The sequence below is a fragment of the Liolophura sinensis genome, chromosome 8, assembly GCF_032854445.1.
Source record: "Liolophura sinensis isolate JHLJ2023 chromosome 8, CUHK_Ljap_v2, whole genome shotgun sequence".
Classification (NCBI taxonomy): Eukaryota; Metazoa; Mollusca; class Polyplacophora; order Chitonida; family Chitonidae; genus Liolophura; species Liolophura sinensis.
The window spans coordinates 54,767,831-54,786,182 of NC_088302.1; the positions used below are offsets into that span (position 1 = coordinate 54,767,831).

An 18,352-nucleotide genomic window follows, 5' to 3' on the forward strand; every position below is an offset into this window, starting at 1 on the left:
AGTTTGTGTACATGCGTAAATATATGTTTATAAATATAGAGTCATAACTATTAGCTCATACGCGTCACTGTGTTTTATTTATTTTTATTTTATTTTTTTGTTTTTGTTATGATCTTTTTGTTTCTGTTTTTTTTTTTTGTTTTAGCATCAGAAATTTTGTTTCAAGTGTTTGGGAATGTGTAGTGTCTCACATTGCTATGAGGTACTGTGTTCATCTGTAAATATGAATTCTTCTGCATTGCCAGTCGGCTGGGGTTATATAGGCCCAGGAGGTCGTATACTACTGAATATCTTTGATCAGTCACTCAGATGGCATAATTAACTGAGGCCAAAGTTATTTTGGCATAGCCCATTTAACATGATTTTAACAATCATTCTTGAGCCTTAGATTAGTCACATTTTATCTATCTGCGATCATTAAAACCGTGCACGACGAGCTGAAGAACTGGAATCTCGTACACTTTTCTGGTAGAGTAACTTCCCCTGAATAAACTGAAGAGGGCGTTCGAACACTGAAACAGCGCCCTCTGCTCGGCACAGAAGAAATTGTGCGGCGGTGTGTGTACAAATTTGGCCGATACGGTAGTGTATTTCACATTGACGACTGCGCCTTTAATTTTACGTTGTTCAAGCACAATGGAATTTAACGGTCTATGCGAGTAGATTCAAGAGTTGCGGCACTTACACTGGGCGTCTCTGAGTTGTCTGAAAAAAGACTTCCGCCACGAGGTGGCGCTTTTTTACCCTATGTATTCTATGTCAAGCATAAACTATTAATCACTTCTAGCACAAAACAACATAATAATCAGCAAAGGCAATGGATTCTGGTTGAATATTCTGGTGAAATGGACACATCTAACGCATCCACATTTTGAAAACAGGAATGTCTAATGTTTTGTGTGGAAAGTCTTGTTACATGCAAGATTTATCAGAAGCTTTTGAATATGGTTGAGGTCTTTCAACCATCAGCTACCGTAACAGCTTTTTGCAATTTAAAAAAACTGCATTACAAGTTCAAGGCAAGGAATGTCCATAAAAGGCTAGATGAATATGATTTAAAAAGTTTTGTTAGCAGATTGTGGTCTTTTGAATTAGCTTTGCCACAATCACTGCGAATGGATGTAGTGCTGCATGATGGCACCTTCACTCCGATATTATTTCATATGCATCCTTATGTTTTCTGTCGATGCGCACCTGAGGCACTTACAGGGTGTCTCGTAGTGAGTCTGAAAGACAGACCTCAACAAATATGCGCGCAACGATTCTGATAGCCTGACTTATTTATTAGCAGCCTTCCAGTCTCGAGGATCATCTCAACATGTTAAAATGAAACGAACCTTTAATGGCGACCATGCCCTGTATTTGACCAATGCCTTACATACTAATTCATACCATTCAATTCTGTTTAAAATTTTACAAAAGTGAACTAGTGAGTTTTGACCACACTGGTGGAACAGGTTGTTGAATAGCAGTTCACATTTGTGTTGGTGAAATATTTCAGTAGTTGTAGGCTTTAAAATGAACTAAGTTAGGTTGGGGGGAAATGAGGCTCCAGTGGGAATTCTCCACACACTGGAGACGACATTGTTTACACCCGGTATAGCCATCTCGATGGAGAGATTTCATTTTAATGTGATGCACTGATCTTTGAGACAAGGAGAACGCTAATGATTAGGAGTGAGACGAAATCGTAACGCACATAGTCTTCTGTCACATGTGACACACTATAAGTGCCTCAGGTTCAAGTTGGCAGAGCTCTGCCCCTACTCCCAAGAAAAGATTAGATATAACGATGCATGACTGTACTGTAGTGACTTCAGAATAATATTAGAGTGAAGGTGCAGTCATACAGGACTATGATGACTATTAAATGTGTGTATGCATGGGTGTAGATGAACCCTTGTTTTATTTTAAACTTCTGACATTCATCATAACACTGAGTCCATCTCTTTGTCACACATAACGTGTGGATTTCAAACTCCCCCCTCCTTCCTACTCTTGCCAATCAAATTTGCATCCTCTGCGGATTCCTGTCATGGTAATTGTGGATAGGTTCTCAGATGCTATTGTCATAATTTATTACCCTCATCGATAAGACTACTCGACTCTTACATTGGTCACATTAACTGCTAGAACTTATGCGGAACTGAGGGCCTCACCATCGACAGCCATTTTGAAATGTCACATGATTTGCATATGGGTTTGAATTGTAACCAAGCTCTGGCATTGAAATCCTCCAGAAAACTGTCATATTTTCACTGCTGTCTAGGCACAACTTCAGTCTTCATAAACCAACCCAGAAGGGCATAAAAAAAGAACGAGTGGCATCAGCATGGACCTCATGGTTCCATCAATTTGATGTTCAGAAGTGTGCAGCACATTTCTTGAGAGTAATGGGAAGATGAAGTTAATATTTGAAAGTAACATACCAGATGGACTAGGGTGCTGTTAAAACGACAGATGAGCCGAACGAAGTAGTAATAGCATGAAGTCCATCTGATTGTATTAAGACAATCCCTACAAATCTGTTTAGTAGATGTGTACATGAATATTAAGTCCTTGTTTCTGGTCATCAGATTTATGTAAGAGGATGTGGACAGACCAGGATCACAGCTTTCACTATTTATTTTTTTCATGACTCAAAGTACAAAGTCCCATTAACACACACATCAGCACCTGGAATTATTTATAAATGTATTTATTGACACTGTATACGTTACCTGCTCTGAAGTGTGACCCAACAAGTAGTCTTGAACCAGACTGTTCAAGTGGGTGCAGGTGTTCCTACCTTGAATTTCCGTCCCTAATGAAGGATGCAATCAGTTGTGTTGCTACAGTAACAACTGTCTTCTGGGCAACAGAATGGAAAAAACAAAACAAAACAGGACATCCATTGAAAGCCACGCCAAGAGATTCACATGCCTACACACAAAAAAAACATAACTATTAAAAGTTTATGGTTAAATAATGAACTTTCATTTGTATTCAAGTGATAGCGAGCTTTCTGATTGGTTAATTTTTTGCATTCCTACCATGATGAACCTAAAAAATATTTATGCTCTGCCACATCCAGATTACTTTTACTAAAAATATACAGGACCAGGCCCATGTAAAACATGCATTTTCAATCTGCCGTAAACAAACTTCTTAAAAATAATTCAAACCACCAGCAATCAAGTACAAGTGCAAGTAAATTTGATGACCATAAGCACATTCATACAGTTCACACAGCATTATTTTTGTTCATACTCCAGTGAACTGAACAAAAAAATTACACTCAATCCTTGAATAACTTCTAAGGTAGAGTCCATGTTGGTAAACTCAAGGGAGGTAATTCAGTGGCGTCCTGTACATTATTGCCAAAATGTGGTCATGTTTTGAGTGAAAGTATAGTTTTTCGATCAGCTGTATAAAAAGATGGAGACTTCGAAAGCAATTTAATCCTCATAAGCTTTGCCTCTTGTATGCATTCCATGATTCTCCCTGGATATTGGTTTTTGTACTGCTCATTATATAGTTTAATTTTATTTAATTTTGTATGTCGCTTCATTTTGTGAACCCTTAGATCTGAAACCAACTGGATCTGTTTTGCATATTTGTGCTGTAATATGATTATCAAAGACGGTGGAGGGTGGGTTGGGCTAATTCATATTCACAATATGAGATTGTAACAAAGATTGAAACTCATTATTTGTGTGTCATAATGGATATATAACGAAAAATTTTAAGGAAATTCAGAATACAGTGTGTTTAGTGTCATTATGTATGTATGGTTGACAGATTTGGACAGTGCAATATGTTCCATTTTCTTAAGCTGTTACAGATCATGTCTTCTGTTAAATCATTGACTGTTTTTATTGTTGACAGAAGTCTAGCGGCAACATGGATAACTCGCTGGTATTGACCTCAACTGGTGTTGAGAATCAGCAATACCAGAATATTTTGCTGGCCAATGTACAGAAACTATGGAATAACAAACAGATGCTGGACATAACATTCCAGGCCGATGGTCAGGAAGTGCAAGTAAGCTCTTAGAGGCTTTCTAACTTATCGACCAGTGACATTTAGTAGTAAATCTATAATAGCTTGCTTCACAAAATCACTCCTAGCATTCTAAACTTTTTATAATACTGTGCCAGTATAATGCATTCTGTATTTGTAATCAAGGTAATTTTTAGTGTTCATAACACTAAACTTGCTTTGTGAATCATGCATTGGTCAGTGGGAATTTTGGAATGGGAGGTATTACATCATTCTAGTGATGTAAACATTTTACTGTATGAGCTGACCATGCACGTCATAAATAGAACTGTAGCATGCAACATGTTTGACATTGTGCAGTATAAATCTGCAAGTCCTGATTGACTGCATCACCCCTTCTGTGATAGAAACAGCCTTTGATATCCCATTGCCGCATAAGTTATTGCTGGGGGAAAGTGGAAATGACACAGAACAAAATGTAAACCTATGATTTTCTTATAAAATTAATTTACTAATGTACATGTGAGATCAGCAGTGAGATGATAGGACATGGCCACGTGTTTAATTACAAGATAGGTGTGTTTAAGTTTCACATAAATTTTTGGCTAATTTCAGATAGGGAACTGTTTTGTTGTACTTCCGTGCCTCCTTTATTCTTTGAGCATTGGTAGTACACGGTAATGTTAACATAAGTCATAACATTGAACGGCATAAAATACCAGTCAAATAAATAGATAAGACGTAAAATTGATGATTTTTAAGAAGTGTGTTTTCTGTTGCAGGCACATCAGCTGGTTCTGGCAGCGGCGAGTAATGATCTCTGTGATGCCCTCAGTCAGATCCAGAAAACCACGAAACATGCTGTGCTGGATCTGAACAGATCAGGTATTACTATGGCAGGCCTCAAGGAACTTCTTAACTATCTTTACTGTGGTAAGATGAAGTTAAACCCACAGCTGTGTCAGGATGTAGCCAAGGCAGCCAAAACCCTTCACATCCCTCAGGTGGTGGCTCTCTGTGCACTTTTCAGAGCCACATTCATGCCAGGAACTCCACTGGCAGACACTCAGATAGGTGTGACCAGTCAGACTCCCATTTTAAATGACATGTGGAAAGTAGGGCAGACAAAGGAAGTAGCTACAACACATGCATCAAGTACCAAGTCCAGCCCTAAGCCTGGCCCCAGCTTTGTAGCCGCACCGCCGGTCATTGACCAGTCCATGGTCACAAGCCTGGCAGAAAGTAAGATCCCACCCCCTGTGGATAAAGTGGAGCTATACAGAGAACTGACAAGTCACAAACAGAAGTGGATGGCTGATGTCAGTGACAAAGGTGGCTCTAAAACCCCCAGTAAAGATGACAAAATAGTACAGATAAGCAGACCAGTGCGACCTGTAGCTTTGGTGGCTAATCTGAAACATGTTCCAGCCCCAAAAGCTGCCAGGCCTCTACCCGTTCCCAACAAGATAGAGCCAGCTGATGAATCTTCCGAGAACTATGCTGGGGCTAAACCAGGTAAGAATTCCACCGCGGTAAAACCTACCCAGGATTTCAAAATGGTAAAAGTTAAAGAAGAGCCTGTTGACGATTTCCCAGACATGTGCCCAGCTGCCAGTGTCACCCAGTCTAATGAGTCTGCTGGTAAAAGTGGAACAAGTCCCACCATCATACAACAGGTCACAGAAGCAGAAGTGAAGCCTCAGCACAAAGCTGGTCAGACAGCTGTAGAACCACCTTCGTTTACAGATGTACAGATAAAGGAGGAGCCTATGGATTGTGATGAAGAGGCATTTCACTCAGATCCTGTAGTACCAGTGAGTTTTGTAAGGGTGACTAAATTGAGAGAAAAGGTGGATGTATCGGTGGACTCAGTCATTCCAAAGGTAGAAGATCCCAGCTTCTTGGCTGACATTGGTGATGTCAGTGACTCAGATTCCATAGGCTTGGCAGGTGACACTGCGGATTTGAGTAACAAGGAGAAGGCCACCACAGTTAATCCGCTACCTTGCCTTGTTAAGCAGGCCGCTGCATTTGGTGCAGCAGCAACTAAACCGAACACGCCTCCTGTGTACTACAAATATAAGCGAAGGAAGCAAAGGCGAGGAAGAACTCACTATGTTAAACCTCAAACCATAGAGCCTGTGGATTCTGAGCCTGTCAAAAAGCAGAAGAGAGATATAGAGCAGACTAATAACCAGTCTGTGAGAATTGTTCATGTGCCTCTACCAACAGGTGCTACTCTCGTCAAACCATTTGCTGTCACCTCGAATGGCAAGAAAACAACAGCAGTAGAGAAGTCTATTGACGTAAGAAACACAGAAGAGGAGACTCTGCCAAAGTACCCCTCCTTTCCTTCTGCCAGCGGCGACGCCCAGCTCAAGACCTATGTTCAAGTTGTAAAGCCGCAAGCTACAACGGCCACAGAAGTGAAACAGTCTAAAGATCCTGCCACTCTTATCAGCAAAGGTGTGATCAAAACCACAATACCTGCAGCAGCAGCAGCAGCAGCAGCCATATCTGCTGTCCCGTCAACCTCTGAAACAGATCACCAGGGAAGTACTGAAGCTTTGGCGTCGTGCTTTGTACGGGCACGGGGCATAAAAAATTACAAAAGTTCGTACAGCACACCGCATTCATTGAGAAATTATGATGCCCCCAACTCAAAATACAGGGATGTTAGCCTGGGAAAAGATGCAATGGACAAAATAGCAAACAAGGATGGGAAAAAACTGATACTACTATCATCTGTTGTGAGAAATGGTTGCAAAGGGCGATTTCATATCTCCTGTATCCTCTGTCATTTTTTGTTTAGTTCTGTGGAAAGTTGTGAGAAGCACATTCTTCGTAAACATTTCCCAGGTGAGCTGATCTTTGCAGACACTAAGGAAGGACAAAAAAAAGTCGAGCTGGAAAAGAACACTCCTGAAGATAAAAAAGTGATGTTTCTCTGCTCTTGTTGCGGGTATGTCACCCACAATGAGAGGTTTATCTACCTTCACAGATTCTACCAACATGAGGTGCCCATTCTCAAGAACATGATAGAGCCGTACTGCGAGGCTTGCGAGCTGTTACTGAACAATGACACGGACATGGAGGCTCATCAGAAGCTGCACTGTAATCACTACATTTGTAACACCTGCTACAAACGCTACATTTGCCTTGATGCCCTCTGCCATCATGTCAGGGAGGCACATAACATCCAGGGCAATACTGAGCTGTTCATTCGTCAGGTTACGTATGACTGAATAGGAACAGCCAATAAGTGCTCTCAGTCATTTAGGGCTCTCTATCACTTACATAGACAATCACACCTTTTTTGTGTGAATTCTAACATTGCCAGCCATGATTGCATTAAGTGTCTGTTAACTTCTAGTAACTGCAAAAAATGTAGTGAAATTGACAGCAGCATGTACATGTAACAGCATCGTACAGATAGTATGGTATGATACTAGTTTGGTATAGGAAACTATTTTTTTCTCTGGAAAAAATTCAATTTCTAGGCCATCAGTAGATAATGGGGATAAACTCTTCAAATAGATCATGCAGACTAGTTTTTAATACCCATTCTCCAGGTTTTCAAGTCTTAGGGTTAATCTGTAATACTTTACAGCTAAGTGCATTACAGTAACTATGGGACAGCATTGAATATTCAGATTTGTTTATAGTTTGTCACATACCCAACATAAAATCACAGTGCATTGCACATTTAGGCAGAGACTGAAGTGTTATTACCATGTATACAACTGTTGGAGAATTTTGCTTTTTACACATGATTATATAGCCATACTTTACCTTTGTTACATTCAGTACTGTTGTATATATATGTAAATTATTAGTAATTAGCAGACTTTTCACTGCACTGTTGAAATGTAAAATACTAGTAGCTTCACTCCTGTAATCTGTAGTTCGCTCATGTTTAAATAACTTTAAAAAGCGCATGCTTAGTTCCCGCTTTATACCTTTGGTCATTGTGTGACATTTGTGTGGTTAGGGAGGAATTATATACCCTTGTTGATACAAATGTTCTTTTGGAAAATTATGTCATCATAGAATCTTTAATGTATATGTAGAAAATAATTGTACACTTTGTAGTCTTTTTTGTTATTTCCTTCATTTTTCATTGTTATTTTTGGAAATTTAATTAAATAGAAGGATGTGGAAATGTCTTCATTCATTAACCTTTACTGAAAAGCATATTGCAAGTGACTGGTTATGATGTAATGGTATATATACTCTTTTCTTAGATACTGTGAAATACTTACCTAATTTTGATGCATCAGATGCTCTATTGCTTCTGATGTCAGTTAGTATATTGAGGGTGTTCAAGTCTGAAAGGTACCTAAATAATTATTTCTAAAGGTTTTGTTTTTATTGAGTGCCTCTTGAAAGCTGTTGACAGACTGCCACGGTTGACCAATTCTTGATATGTTACTGTGTTTATACTATATCATAGAACATCAGCATTTTTGAGCATCACAGAGTCAGAATAATTTTGATAATTAAATCAGTAAGTTGAAGTTAAACATTTACTAGTATTGTATGAAGGACGAGATATGGAGGACTGGGCACACTTTCACATGGCTTTTCAAGTCAATTTTTCATAATTTTTGTTTGTAATATTTACAATGTTGCTTTGTAGCAGTATAGCTGATGTCATTTATGAAAAAGTTTTGAGAAATTTGAATGACTGAATTTTATGAAAATAGCCCCTGGATTGTAAGTCATAATGTGCTGCCCAGTGGAGACATGGAGACCAATGTTGGCAAATAAGAGGGTTTATCTCCCCCTGAGTTCTTGAATGTCGTCGGTGAATGTAATGAGTAAACTACATTTTAAATGATGCTTGCTTTGTGATGTTCAGGTGGAACTTTTCACATAGGGACGTTTACTAGTGTGTGAATTCCTTAGATTTCTCACTAGAAGCCAGTGACACAATATAGAAACAGTCACATAATTTGTCCCCTGGATAAGGAATATGTTGTGATTGCACAGGGGAGATAACCGCTCGTAATGGAAAAACTGTACTGAGGGCAGTCTAGGTGTAACATTATGACATCCTCTTATAATTATTACATCTGTTGTTACGGAATATAACAGTCTCGACAACAAGGAAAAGTTGTGAAGAAAAACGTTTTAAACTTGCATTTTGTAATTTTCTATCCATGTGATTGTTGGCACATATCTTCATTGGCGAGTAAGATAAGCATCTTGTGACAGATTAATTGTTTTGGGACGTCCATACATCGAGAAATGTAAGACTCCATGAATGAATGAATGAATGAATGAATGAGATTCAGATATGCTCTTGTGTAAATTATAGGCCTACTAGTATGATTGTGTATGCATATTAATCCTGTTTTTCATTTTACCCTGGTTAAAACTGTAAATCACCCTGCTGGCATAAGGGTAAAAAAATTCTTTTGCATTCAGATCATTTATTGTTAATGTACATATATATCTTACATGTGTTGTGTGTGAAGAAGTGACACCCTTTAAAGTAACGTTGCCTATGTAGGGAAACAACATATTAAAGAGGATAATGTACTAAACTAAATAATGCTGCAGCGACCAGAGTGTTTCTTGTGCACCTGGTTCCTTGCCAAGTAAAGTCCATCCACTTATTAACAAGTTCTGTATTTCACCTAAAAGTTTTTCCTATAAAAATGCACTCGGAGAAGCACTTAAAGGCTGTGAAATGATACTTTTGATGCGAGGACTGAAGATGTGAAGTGCATATGAATTAATCTGACAGACTAGCAAAAGGTGTCAATTGAAAAAAGCTGCGCTTGAATAATTTCTTTTTTCCATGTAATGTACAGAATGTACTGCTGCTTTTTTTTGAAAACATACGGAATGGCAGTGGCACTTTTTAGTCAGGGCTGAATAATATCAACATATTAAACTGATATTGCTTTGCGTTAGGCAGTTTAGGTATGTGGGCAAGCAGCGTGTTACCTCCGACAACTTGCAAAAAACATCCTTAATTCTTGTGGTAAGTAGTATAGGATTTATTTATTTGTTTGATTGGTGCTTTACGCCATACTCAAAAATATTTCGCTTAAATTAAGGTGGGAGGAAACTGGGCACAGCCTGGGGGAAACCCACGATCATCCACAGGTTGCTGAGAGACCTTCCCACTTATGCCCAAGTAGAATATGAGAAGAATACCTTATAGCATTTAGGGTCCAGTGGGGATGTGAACTGTAGTACAAGAAGCTATGCTGCTCATGTATGTAGTACTTGTTGAATGTAATTATTAGCCATTTTGCTTTGTTGTTTCTTCTGTATTTACACATTTGTTGCTATAAATCACCATTAACCCCTCTCCATGTATATTTAAATTGAATAGGTGTAGTTTCCGAAGTGGACATAGATGACACCATTCAATTATAAATGTTTTATATTGTATCTGAAAAGCTCTGTATACAGAATCACCTCTTCATCCAAAATCCTGTGGGAAGAAGGCAAATAGCAGTTCTCATGACAAGATGCTATGCTCCGAGCAGGGGTCTGCCTGGAGGATGTCCTTGCATGCATCTGGTTTACACCTCATATGTACTATCTTGGTTTGCGTTCTGTGTTATCACAAAGTACAATACACAGGTGTATACATTATGGTTATTGTTTGTGTGTATTTTGTTAATCTCTGTGTTGACCTTCGCTCTGGAGAGTGGCGATAATCAGTGTCACTGAGGATTATTTACCTGAGCACAGCACAACGTCATGCAATTCCCTCTGTGTGTGTCCGATGAATAGTACACTTTGTGGGGATTTGACGCAGATAATCATACAAATGTTAGTTAGAAGTTAAGATTATAATAAAGTCCTGAATATGTTTTTCATCTCAAAGCGGTCTCCTATTTGGGGACCGCATCGGTGGCCTAATGTTTTTAATGTCTCTGCATCGAAGTGGGGAGACCTGGGATCAAACCCTGGTCGGGTGATACCTGTTCAAACCAAATTCTGTTTCAGCGTCAGTAAACCAAGACCGTCTCTTAACAAAGCTTATGTAATCTGTACACTACTGAGGAGAACACTGTTTAAGATTTGTTAAAACCTACAACTTTTTCAAACTTTTTTAATTTATTTGTTTATTTTTTTTTAGTAATAACGCTATTGTTTGAAGAAGACACTTGACTATTTCATTCTAATCCTGCATGTGACATGACTTTTTTTTTTACAAAGTTATTGCCAGTGGACGTGTACGTCATACAAAGCATTTTTGACAATTAGTGATGTGAGAGGTGAATGTTCACACCCCAAGTTATAGTATACCTCGTTACTCTACAAACGGGGAAACAAGTGTACTTGTATGCGGTACAGCGGTCTTATCGTTTAAGGGTACAAAGATTCACTTTAGGGGGTAATGGAGGGGATATATTTTGTCCGCAGGACGTAACTTCCGCTATCACGTCTCGGTGTTTGACCCAACTGCGCGATACTTTGGCCAACGACATTTGGGAGATTTCTCAGAGCTGACCAAGTTTCTTCGGAGATATCTACTTTGACACAAGATCGTGTGGCGATGAATCATGCAAAAAGTTCTCATTGTATTTTATTGCCTTTATTCAACAGAACCATGGGTCGCTGGTAAGTCACTCTAAAATTAATCTTATTAAGACATTCAGTTATCTTAGCGTGCAACGGATTGGTTTGGTGACTTGTGGCTCAATAGTAGTTCAAATTTAACTGATGTTTGCCGAACATTTGAGCGTGGTATACACTTTACGATATTTCCAGCGGTTTACTTGGGCTGCTGAAGAAATGAGACAAATTTCCACTGCAGGCGACCATCGGCTTGTTACATGGAGGCAGTGTGCTGTACTGATAGGCAGTTCGCCACAACTCTCGTCACCTATTGGTTAACAAATATATTAAACTATTGACTTGCGCTTGACCACGGCTAGAAGATCTGTAGGCCTATATCATTTAAAAGTGGCCGTTATGTTTTGACGACGCAGTTTTTCTGGAATAAGAGTTGTAAACGTTATGTTGGATCTATTGTGTATACGTAGCCTTTAATTGTGTGTCTGTTTAGCCATGTGGTGTTGATGACTGGATGTTTAGACGGCTTCAGCTGCAAAGAGAGGGATATAAATCAGCTGTGGACGTGACGCCACCAAACATGCACATGGACCTTTATACAGAGGGATATAAATCGGCTGTGGACATGCCACCAAACATGCACATGGACCTTTATATAGAGGGATATAAATCAGCTGTGGACATGCCACCAAACATGCACATGGACCTTTATATAGAGGGATATAAATCAGCTGTGGACATGCCACCAAACATGCACATGGACCTTTATATAGAGGGATATAAATCAACTGTGGACATGCCACCAAACATGTATCTGGGATCTTTATAGAGGGATATAAATCAGCTGTGGATGTGACGCCACCAAACATGTATCTGGGATCTTTATAGAGGGATATAAATCAGCTGTGGATGTGACGCCGCCAAACATGCACATGGACCTTTATATAGAGGGATATAAATCAGCTGTGGACATGCCACCAAACATTTATCTGGGATCTTTATAGAGGGATATAAATCAGCTGTGGGCGTGACGCCACCAAACATTCATCTGGGACCTTTATATAGAGGGATATAAATCAGCCACCAAACATGTATCTGGGACCTTTATATAGGGGAATATGAATCATCTGTGGGCACCATACCACCAAACATGTATCTTGGAACTTTATATAGAGGGATATAAATCAGCTGTGGACGTGACGCCACCAAACATGTATCTGGGACCTTTATACAGGGGGATATGAATCAGCTGCCACAAAGTACGATACTGCTTTTGCAATACAAAATCTCATTGACGTTCACTAAAGAGGTTATTGTAAATTTAAAGTTATTCTGACAAATTACTATTTTCTTAGTTTTTAAATTGTCTTCTAGTGTCGAAGATTAGGTTTAGGAGGAAGAGTCAGTCGAAGATATAGTTTTGAACCAGAACACTGGTAGTAATATGTAGAGTACAATCGTCATTACGAAAGACAAAGGGTTGACTAAATCAGGCGACATGTACAAAACATAGGAACGATTAGAGAAGAATACCTTGCTGTGTTGTCATGTTATGACCATTCATGTGGATGGAACAAACAGGAATTTAGCTCTTTGCGATGTGTAAATTTCATTAACGGAATATCTACCATAAGCTGTAGGTCTGGGTAAATTCCACAATGGGAGGTTTGACATGCTGTCAGTGTAAGTGGGCAATGTGAAGGCGCCATTACAAAGATAGCTCCACCATAAGTTTTCCGAGCACATTGAAAGGCTTTCTGATTGACAGGCAATATCGTCGGATCAATTTCGACTAAGTTTTGTGAATGGGAACCAAACGTTACCAAGGGTTACATTCGATAATACAAACCGTTCTTTGGTTGTTTTTCCATTGCAGAACAGCTAATTCTTTAGCGCTGATGTCGAATCTACACTCTTGATACTTGCGCAGTGTAAGACAATGGCGCTATTTCGAAGAAACCTCGTGTGATTCGTGCTCAACTTGTCAGGATGTAGTTATACGAGAAAAATTAAGACAGTCTAAAAATAATTTTTACATTACTCATATGCAGTTGCAATTGGAAAAGATGCAGTTTCTTTTTACATCTACATCTGTAAAAAAAATACACTGGCAGAGCCACATGAAGACCATAGAAGGATATTTTTGATGCCAACGCTTATATTTTTTCTGATGAATAAAAACTATTCAGATTCACAGAAACTCTTAAATGACCTTACAAGGTTGACCAATCAATGAAAATCAAGCAAAATGTGTCACCTATAAAAACGCCTAACTTAAATGAAATAGTATATCTAGCAAAGCACATACCAGCGCGGATGTAACAGTGCATGTAGCTCAGTGCAATCCCTTAATCACTGCCATGGTTGGCTTCCAATGAATTACACAGATGCACAGTGGGTAGCGATTGACTGAATCCACTAGGCGTCGCATAGTTACGCCTACATACAGAGAGCAAACAATGGCCGCTGTATGGCTTACATTCATTTGCGCTGTCAATTGTACAAGTTCATATTTCATAATACGACGCTACTAAGTTCGATGATGGCGATCAAGTGCATGCTTTAAGTAGCGTACTAAATAACAAAATAAGCTGGTTGGGGTGAAGATGCTTGGGGTTTTACGCCTGGAAGATGGAATGCTAAATATGCTCGAGGTTTTTCGCCCTGTAGATGGAATGCTTAACATGCTTGGGATTTTACGCCTGTAGATGGAATGCTTAATATGCTTGGGGTTTTACGCCTGCAGATGGAATGCTTAATATGCTTGGGGTTTTACGCCCTGCAGATGGAATGCTTAATATGCTCGGGGCTTTTCGCCCTGCAGATGGAATGTTTAATATGCTTGGGGTTTTACGCCCTGAAGATGGAATGCTTATTGGGCTTGGGGTTTTACGCCTGCAGATAGAATGCTTAATGTGCTCGGGGGTTTTACGCCTTGCAAATGGAATGCTTAATGTGGTTGTGGTTTTACGCCTGCAGATGCAATGCTTAATATGCTCGGGGTTTTACGCCCTGCAGATGGAATGCTTAATATGCTTGGGTTTCTTCGCCCTGCAGAAGGAATTCTTAATATGCTTGGGGTTTTACGCCCTGAAGATGGAATGCTTATTGTGCTTGGAGGTTTTACGCCTGCAGATGGAATGCTTAATATGCTTGGGGTTTTACGCCTGGCAGATGGAATGCTTAATATGCTTGGGGGTTTTCGCTCTGCAGATGGAATGTTTAATATGCTCGGGGTTTTATGCGCTGCAGATGGAATGCTTAATATGCTCGGGGTTTTACGCCCTGCAGATGGACTGCTTAATACGCTTAGGGTTTTACGCTCTGCAGATTGATGTTCTTCAGGAAGAAGTCTTCTTGAAGTCAGTCCTGTAGATGCTACCTTACACTCTTCTGTGATGTAATTTTTATGACTGTGACTTGACAACCTTTATCATGGTGTGCTTGTTTGTGTTTCTTACTCTGTTTACCCCATCCGTTTTATGCTGCTTCCATCTATAAACTATTATAAGGCCAATTCGAAATAAAAATGTGCTGTTCCAACTTCTACATCAACGGTTGCGTGTGACCAAAAAGCGTGTGTTTCTACTTCACCGATTGGGTGTCACCAAATATCAAATATAAAAAAATCGTCGCCACTCGACAGATTGTGTGATCAGATATCAAGTATTCAACTGTTGTTGCTACTTCACTGTTTGGGTGTCACCGTGCAGATATCAAGTATCCAACTGTTGTTGCTACTTCACCGTTTGGGTGTCACCATGCAGATACCAAGTATCCAACTGTTTTTGCTACTTCACCGTTTGGGTGTCACCATGCAGATATCAAGTATAAAATAATTGCCGCTACTATCAGCTTGTGTTCGACGAGAAATCAGTTATTAGAATTATTACGTTATAATGACGTTATTCGAACGTTAAACTCCAGGCTAAAACGTATCCTATCATCAAAGTTTCCTGCTCACAGGAGTCACTACTTCTTCCTCTTTATTGGGTTAATGATGCAGTTCGAATAAACACTAAATCTCTGCCAGTCAATAAATTCGGAATCAATTAAGTCGTCATTACAAGTATATATATATATATATATATATATATATATATATATATATATATATATATATATATATATATATATATATATATATATATATATATTTTTTGGGCCTTCTTGACATGCCAAGCTGAAAACGAATGACTTTCGTCCCGTATGGCAGCATCCTTGTTTTACACACTTTTACAACGTCTATAGGCTTGCTGTATTGTGTGGAAAATGATCGTTACGTTGATGGCTAATGTCTAATGTTTAATGGTAAGTTAATGGGATTCCAGTGTCATGTAATACCTGCCAATGTCACGCTTCGACTTTCACGCCAGATATGCACACTGTATTGCTGGTTAAAAGTACGTGAAAGCAAGGGTAAGACTAACCCACCACCATTTGCCGGTAAGACTAACCCACTGCCATTTGCCGGTAAGACTAACCCACCGCCATTTGTCGTTAAGACTAACCCACCGCCATTTGTCCGGTAAGACTAACCCACCGCCATCTGTCCGGTAATTGGTAAACTCCGCCGCAGAACCATCAAGAGCTGGATTGAGGTCAACGACCTCACTGACCAGGCCCTTAGTGTCTTAATTCGGTTATCATTTTAGATGTCTCTCTCCGGTTGACTATTTAAGCACGTTTAAGTATTAGATCGCAGCTTATGCATGGGCTATTCCTCTGATTGTTCGACGCGGCATTAGATCGCAGCATGTGCATGGGCTGTTCCTCTGACTGTTGAGCGCGGCATTAGATCGCAGCATGTGCATGGACTTTTCCTCTGACTGTTGGGCGCGGCATTAGATCGCAGTATATGCATGGGCTATTCCTCTGATTGTTGGGCGAGGCATTAGATCACAGCATGTGCATGGACTTTTCCTCTGACTGTTGGGCGCGGCATTAGATCGCAGCATGTGCATGGGCTATTCCTCTGACTGTTGGGCGCGGCATTATATCACAGCATGTGCATGGGCTATTCCTCTGATTGTTGGGCACGGCATTAGATCACAGCATGTGCATGGGCTATTCCTCTGACTGTTGGGCGCGGTATTACATCGCAGCATTTGCATGGGCTATTCCTCTGATTGTTGGGCACGGCATTAGATCGCAGCATGTGCATGGGCTTTTCCTCTGACTGTTGGGCGCGGCATTAGATCGCAGCATATGCATGGGCTATTCCCCTGACTGTTGGGCGCGGCATTAGATCACAGCTTATGCATGGACTTTTCCTCTGATTGTTCGGCGCGGTATTAGATCGCAGCATATGCATGGGCTATTCCCCTGACTGTTGGGCGCGGCATTAGATCACAGCATGTGCATGGGCTATTCCTCTGATTGTTGGGCTCGGCATTAAATCGCAGCATATGCATGGGCTATTCCTCTGATTGTTGGGCGCGGCATTAGATCGCAGCTTATGCATGGACTTTTCCTCTGATTGTTGGGCGCGGTCCGCCAGAAGAATGGTTTACTGTGCCCTTGTTGGCAAGTGAAGTCTCTCTAGCAGGACATACCCCAGTCATCCTCAGAGTTAACGTTGGTGTCATGACATCAGGCCATCACATTAAAACATTTTGTGTCAATGTGTCAGTCTACTACGTCTTGTCGGATCCTTGGTGGGCGCATTTTTTTCTCATGTTTCTTCACATATTCCAGATTGCAGACATGATTAATTGTTTCGATAACCTCCCCAGTACAATTTTTGCAAGAAGGTCAATTTATTTCAATAAGAGTTGTCACACGATAAGCCATTCAGAGGTAGTGTGGTGAAGATTTTAACTCGCTAGCTCGAGTCCGTTCGACAATTCTGCCGGAGATGCCCCAGGCTGGTTGTAATCTTCGGGGAGGGCTGAATGAAGTATCAATGCACATTGATTATCACACGTAGAGGTACTTATTAAGGTAACATACATATTTTAGCTGCAAATAAAACAATATGTTAAATTTAAGAGAAAGAGAAAGTCTGGGTGATGCTAGGAAATATTCTGTCATTCATTTGCAACAGGTTATTCTGTTAAATATCTAGCATGTACATATTCCGTTAATTCAATGTAAATATTGTGTTACAATTATAGGATATTGTGTTGTATATGACTTGTGACGGCTAAACTGGGGTTTCTACTGTGTTTATCTTATTCAAAGAATACTGAAGTTCCTTAAAATGCAATTGATTTGAAATTGAAGACTATTTTGGGGATTTTTCTTTGTGAAACACTCCAAACCGGCTTAAGCAATTTACTTAACTTGATAGTTTCGTGGAATTAGGTGGAAAATTTTACCTAGGGCACTAGTTCTGAATTTAGGGATGGACCTATATGTAAAGATGAGCTTTTATGAGGAGTGGCCAGATGGAAATACATAAAAACATGTTTTCTACAAAAATTATATTTTTGAGCGTTGACTGCTTGTAAAGTACAATCAGATATCGGCAAAAGTTCACATTCTATACACATTTTCCATCGAAGTCCTTCAATGGAAAATTCCCGATAACCGAGTTAAGCCATTGAACACATACTCACAGATCCAAGTGGATGGAGATTGCCTGTTTGCTTATCTAAATAGAAGACTCCGAGGAAACCCAAATTGTCTGTTAAAAAAAAAAGTTTCTAGAGAAGTGTGCATTCAGCTTGGAGGATAGTATAGCTTATTACACAACGCAGGAATTACAAGGATACCTTCTCCACCTTCAATGATATACCGCCCTACTACACGGAAACGCTATCCAGCTTCAAATATACACCGCCCTATTACAAGGATACGCTATCCAGCTTCAAATATACACCGC

At 39.8% G+C, this 18,352-nt stretch overlaps 1 protein-coding gene across 1 annotated transcript; it reads left to right on the top strand.

Annotated features, from left to right (window-relative positions):
- The first annotated feature begins 545 nt into the window (after positions 1 to 545).
- Positions 546 to 10,683, top strand: LOC135472757 (uncharacterized). Its single transcript, XM_064752423.1, has 3 exons — positions 546 to 582; positions 3,868 to 4,023; positions 4,764 to 10,683. The coding sequence occupies exons 2-3, from the start codon at positions 3,883 to 3,885 to the stop codon at positions 7,224 to 7,226; spliced, it is 2,604 nt and encodes an 867-aa protein (XP_064608493.1). The 5' UTR covers positions 546 to 582; positions 3,868 to 3,882; the 3' UTR covers positions 7,227 to 10,683.
- Positions 10,684 to 18,352: the final 7,669 nt, after the last annotated feature.

Bases quoted from the DNA above. Each gene is read 5' to 3' on its own strand.
- LOC135472757 (XM_064752423.1), top strand. From the start codon at position 3,883: ATGGATAACTCGCTGGTATTGACCTCAACTGGTGTTGAGAATCAGCAA. The intron at 4,024-4,763 runs GTAAGCTCTTAG...TTTCTGTTGCAG, and splicing joins CCGATGGTCAGGAAGTGCAA to GCACATCAGCTGGTTCTGGC.